Source organism: Bison bison, unplaced genomic scaffold (genome assembly GCF_000754665.1).
Source record: "Bison bison bison isolate TAMUID 2011002044 unplaced genomic scaffold, Bison_UMD1.0 scf7180017864512, whole genome shotgun sequence".
NCBI lineage: Eukaryota > Metazoa > Chordata > Mammalia > Artiodactyla > Bovidae > Bison > Bison bison.
Genome location: NW_011495066.1, coordinates 2675548 through 2681710, shown reverse-complemented (window position 1 = coordinate 2681710; position 6163 = coordinate 2675548). Strand labels below are relative to the sequence as shown.

The window sequence follows — 6163 nt, the reverse complement described above, 5'->3', positions numbered from 1 at the left end:
TTCCTTCCCCTTCGTCCCCCTTCCTCCCCCTTCTTCCCTGTCCCTTCCTTCCTCTTCCTTTCTTCATTACCTCTTCTTCCTTCCCCTTCTGCCCTCTTCCTTCCCTTCCCTTCCATTTCCTTCCCCTCCTTTCAGCTAGAAAGGAGACGTTATGAGGCCAAGAACATGCTCTGTCCACTTGATGGCTGCTCAGTAAATTCCCTGGTGGCTCAGTCAGTAAAGACTTTGCCTGCAGTGCAGGAGGCCTGGGTTTGATCCCTGGGTCAGGAAGATCCCCTGGAGAAGGGAAAGGCTACCCACTCCAGTATTCTTTCCTGGAGAATCCCCATGGCCAGAGGAGCCTGGTGGGCTACAGCCTATGTGGTTGCAAAACATCAGACACAGCTGAGCAACTAAACCACTACCTAACCAAAGCGTGAGGATTTGAGATAAATGTTAAACAATCCCACAATGAACGTTTAACAACATTAGGCATTTCTTCTTTGGAGTATGCCCTCGTTGGGGTACCAGAGGCAGTTCCCGGACGCACACAGTCGTCAGAGGAACACACAGTCATCTCTTAACTTCTCACTCGATCTATGGGATTCTACTCAAGGCTCTGAAAAATTAGGACAGCCGCTCAGCAGATGCTACACACAATGGGCATTGATGGAATACACTGTGTCTCCCAAGGCTCCTTTCTCAGTCGCCTGGTTACAGAAAGTTTCTCAACAAATGTGAGACAAATGTAAACAAATCCTAAAAAAGGAAGTCTCGCTTTTCTGGGGGGAGGGATTAGACATTTCTGTGTTTATTCAAAGAGGCCAGCAACGCTCTTGCCCCGGGGGGCCCTGGGGACTGCCCACCGGGAGAAACCTTTCTCTAGGTTACACAAAAGTTTTCTTTCCCAAGTCTCTATTTACCTTCATGTTCACAGAGGGATGGCAATTTCACCTTAAGATTGTTTACACATTTGGACTGCACTTTTTCAGCCTATTTTTGTGCAAGTGTTTCTAAAGAGAAAGAATTCTGAATTCCAAGCTGGAAGTCTTCAGGGAGGCAGGGTTTGGCACGTGGAATTTTCATCTGCAGACATCTCTGGGAATCTATGAGATCAGTGCTGGGAGGACACTTGGACTCCAGGTGAGAGATTTCCTGGTTAATTTCCAAGGTTAAGTTATCAGAGCCATGGGTGTGATCTCCCTGATTGACGAGGGATGAGGTGGTACGTATTTTGTTCTGCTCATCATTTTTTTCATAGGAAATATCTAGCAAGAGCTAATCCAAATGGTCAAATGTACATGTAGAAAGAAGGTGTACTCTTCATGAATAATGATAGCTAGGGTGGACAGCAGAAACAGAGACCTCAGGCTTGCGTGGGGAGAGGTTTATTTATAACATGTGGCATGCCCCACGTATTTTATCCTTTTTGTTCGAGGATCAGAATCGAGCCATTTGGGTCGCCTGCAAGACTGGCCCATCTCACCCTTCTGGGCTGATTCTGAAAGAGTCTGGACCCAGGGACTCACACTTGGATCAACCTCAATGATAGCATGTGCGGAAGTGGGATGTGAGAACTGGCTTCTTTCTCGAATAATCAATTTGCAGACTACAGAAAATGTGACACAAAGTGAATCAAGCTTCAATATGCACAGAACCGACTGTTACAGCTTGAACTGTGTCCGCCGCAACGGCACAGGCTGGTAGTCCTAGCCCACAGCACGGCTCAGAATGTGACGGCGCTTGGAAGAGGGTTCCTGCAGATGTCATCTGTTAAGACGAGGTTGTGCTGGAATACCGTGAGCCCCCTAATCCACTATGACTGTGTCTTTACAAAAAGGAGAAGTCCGACAAATGTGGACAGAGAGTGACACGCACACAGGGAGAATGCCTCGTGAAGGGGAAGGCAGGTCTCGGGGGACAAAGCGCCTATGAAGCAAGGAGTGCCAAAGACGGTCCAGCCGAAGCTGGCAGACAGGCCAGAGCAGACCCCCGTGGGGCAGACAGTCGCGGGAAGAGAGCAAGCCAGCTGGCACCCTGCTTTGGACTGCTGTCCTCCACGGCGCTGGGACAGTGCATTTTTGTTCAAGCCGCCCCACTGAGTTACCCCACAGCAATTCTGTACACGGATCTGTAACCAGCCCACAAACGCTCTCTCTGTGGCCGGGACCAAGAACATCAAACACCCCAGCCCCATCCATCTATATATATATATACACACACACACACACATACATACACATACACACACTATATGTATACACCAGCCCACAAATGCCCTCCCTGTGATGAGGGCTAAGAACACCAATCACTCTAACCTCTCCCTATATATACATATATATATACACACACACACACACACACACATTTATATGTTTGCTTGTGTGTTTAGCTGCCCAGTTGTGTCCGAGATGCTTTGCGACCCCATGGACTGCAGTCCGCCAGGCACCTCTGTCCATGGAATTCCCCAGATAAGAATAGTGGAGTGGGTTGCCATGCCCTCCTCCAGGGGATCTTCCTGACCCAGGAATGGAACTGGGGTCTCCTCCATGGCAGGTGGATTCTTTACCAGCTGAGCTACCAGGGAAGTCCCCATATGTATACACCAGCCCACAGATGCCCTCCCTATGGTGGGGGCTGAGAACACTCAGATCACCCCACCCCTCATGTATATACACCACATGTATACAGCAGCCCATAAACACCCTCCCTATGGTGGGAGCCAAGGACACCCTATCGCCCCACCCTATAATATATACACCATGTACACACACCAGCCCACAGATGCCCTCCCTATGGTGGGAGCTGAGAACATGAAATCACCCCACCCCCCAGGTATATACACCATATGTGTACCCCAGCCCATAAACACCCTCCCCTATGGTCGGAACCAAGAACACCAACCGCCCCACCCCCATGTAGATGCACCATACATACACACCAGACCACAAACGCCCTCCCGAGGACGGGGACCCAGAACACCAAATCCTCCCCGCCCCTCACCACATCTATCACAACTGCTCTTGATCAAAATGGGCTTCCCCTGTGGCTCAGCTGGTAAAGAATCTGCGTGCAGTGCGGGAGACCTGGGTTGTATCCCTTGGTGGGCAAGATCCCCCTGGACAAGGGAAAGGCCACCCACTCCAGTATTCTGGCCTGGAAAATCCCATGGAAAGAGGAGCCTGGTCAGCTACACGTGTTCGGGTTACAAAGACTCAGACTGAGTGACTAACCCTTGATTTCACTTTATTAGAGGTACTTCCTTGGTGGCTTAAGACGGTAAAGAATCTGCTTGCAATTTAAAGAGACCTGGGTTCAATTCCTCAGCTCGGGAAGATCCCCTGGAGAAGCAAAAGACCACCCATTCCAGTATTCTGTCCTGGAGAATCCCATGGACCGCATAGTCCACGGGGTCGCAAAGAGTCGAACAGGACTGAGTGACTTCACTTTCCCTTCACTTGATCTTCATTCCAGGCTGGCTTCAGGTGAACAGAAATGTCAGCACAAACAAGAACACATTCCCTCATCCCGCCCCAAGAGCAGGACGGCCCAGCCCCTTCTCCGCCTCCCTTCAGTCCTCTGAATGAGGGTGTCCGGAGCTCTCTCTTCCCTATAGACCGGGTTTTCCATCCGTGGTTGCTGGCCCTGCAGGTGGCGTGTTGGAAGGTGTTTTTGCCGCTCCGGGCAGGAAGCCGGCTTCTTACCTGACTCCTGGAGGTATCGGTACACCAGGAAGTTCACCTCGTCACTGGTAATGCTCATCTTAGCCTCACCTCGCGGGGATGAGGTCTTTACGAAGCAGCAGCCACCACCCTCTGTCGGAAAAGGCAAGAGGAGAAAGCGGAGAGACGTTTCAGACACTGCCTGCGTGTTCCTCCTCAACCGCATTTCTTTCGGAAAATAACTGAAACATGTAATACTCAGGAGGTAACTAATGCCCCTTTCCTGCCGTACGTTCTGGTAACATAAAGGTTTTATAATTATCTAAACATATATACTCATACAGATGAAAAATTTCCCCTGTATTTCCTGGTGACATAAAGCTTTTATAATTACCTAAACATACAAACATACAGGTGAAAAGTATCCCCCAAAACACGAGCTGATGCGTTTTATAATGCTGGCATGGACTCATCTATAAACCACATTAACGGAGACAAAATCAGGGGCACCAGAAAATGAGAACAAACACCTCGACTTGATTCAGTGAAGATCCTGCAGCGGTTGGTACCGAGCTTCAGTGGAACCCCGAGACAGAAGGTGGCTGGTGGCACCGGCTGGCCCTTCCCTGGACAGACGAGGAAGATTAGAGTCCTGTCGACACCCCCAGGTTGGGTGACCACGTGGCTCTGGTCACACCTGTGGGTCTGCAGCACAGATGACTCACAGCAACCTCCCACGCATCCAAGTTCCATGCTGAACCTGACGGTCACCGAACCGACAGGGTGCATGTGGCCCCGACACACACAGTGAGGAGCTGAGTCATCGACAAGGAGATATGACTTCTATTAGGAGGCGGGGAGTCAGCAAGCTGCCCCGTGGACAGAGTGCAACGACAGCATTCGGTTCTGCGGCAGACTGGCCAAGACCATGGCATCTTCAAGGATGAACCAAGTGCTTCTCGGGACCCAGGGGCAGGAAGACCAGCCTGTGTGCCCGGACTGTGGACTGAGATGGCCTGTGTCATCGGCCAAGCAGGATTCTTACAGAGCTCAGAATGCTTGTGTGTGCTAAGTCGCTTCAGTCACGTCCGACCCTCTGCGACCCCCATGGACTATGTGTAGCCCCAGCCAGGCTCCTCCGTCCCTGGGATTCTCCAGGCAAGGACACTGGAGTGGGTTGCCATGACCTCCTCCAGGGAAATGCTTGTGCTGACTGCAATGAAGTTAGGGGAACCCCAGGGCAATGGTTCAGACCTCCAAGGACTGATGGGTTGGAGGTAAGGCAATCATGTCCTGAGGGCACCAAGAACAGAGAACATGGCACTCGGAGCGTGGCGGGGCTTGAGGCTGAGCCAGGAGGCCTGATGCTGACTGCACCTTCATCCCTATGGAGCTGTGGACCACAGGCCTCAGTTTTCTACCTATGCCAGCTGCGGATGCTAAGAACCGCTGCCCCCCCCCTCCCCCAGGAAGGTGGTGAGGATGACATGCTTCTACACACACTTCCAGACCAGGGCCCTGAGCACCGCAGAGACACAGGAGGGCTCTTAATCCTACTCCGCACCACTGCAAGCATCCTCAAAGCAGAGAGACCACCACCGCCCCCAGGAACACGCCTCCAAAAACAATAACAAAAATGGGTTCTTGATTAGTGACATGGTGTTTATTTTCTTGCCTGACCCAGTTTTGATTCATGCATGTGTGTGCTCAATCGTGCCCGGCTCTTTGCAACCCCCATGGACTGTGGCCTGCCAGGCTCCTCTGTCCATGGGATTTCCCAGGCAAGAATACCGGAGCAGGTTGCCATTCCCTTCTCCAGAGTTCTCATCGGAGGCACCTCCCATTAGGTAGATCTGAGAATCTTTGTGGTTGTGACTGGGCAGAAAGGAAATGACCGTTTTCACTGTGTGGTAAAAACCACACATTCCCTCACTGTTCTGGTTTCAGAAGAAGAAAAAATCAGTGTGAGCTGATGACACGTCTGGAGACTTCCTGCTTAACATGAATGTTCCAACATAAATAACCACTGGGGGGCTGAAATCCATCAGGAAGCTGAAGGGAAGATTATTTACGGTATTTTTCTTTTTTTAATAACTTACATTCCAGGTGGCAAAAAACTCTTAATAACCACAGTCATAAAACAGTTCAAAATTCAGTTGCAAGAGAAGTCGTGTCTATGATGTTATACTTAAAATGGAGAACCAACAGGACCTGCTGTCCAGCACAGGGAACTCTGCTCAATCCTCTGTAATAACCTTATGGTCACCAGGGGGAAGGATGGGGGAAGGGACAGTTAGGGAGTTTGGGATGGACATGGACACACTGCTGTATTTAACATGGAGAACCAGCAAGGACCTGCTGTCCAGCACCGGGAACTCTGCTCAATGCTCTGTAATAACCTTATGGTCACCAGGGGGAAGGATGGAGGAAGGGATAGTCAGGGAGTCTGGGATGGACATGGACACACTGCTGTGTTTAACATGGAGAACCAACAAGGACCTGCTGGACAGCACAGGGAACTC

General features: G+C 50.7%; 1 protein-coding gene across 1 annotated transcript in view; it reads right to left on the bottom strand.

Moving 5' to 3' along the window:
- TBL1X (transducin (beta)-like 1X-linked) overlaps positions 1-4265 on the bottom strand; it is a 61396-nt gene extending 57131 nt beyond the window's left edge. Inside the window, exons 1-2 of the mRNA XM_010829906.1 lie at positions 4172-4265; positions 3684-3794 (exon numbers count right to left, since the gene is read on the bottom strand). Coding sequence (XP_010828208.1) covers positions 3684-3741 — 58 coding nt within the window. The 5' untranslated portion in view covers positions 3742-3794; positions 4172-4265. The remainder of the gene's footprint in view (positions 1-3683; positions 3795-4171) is intronic.
- Positions 4266-6163: the final 1898 nt, after the last annotated feature.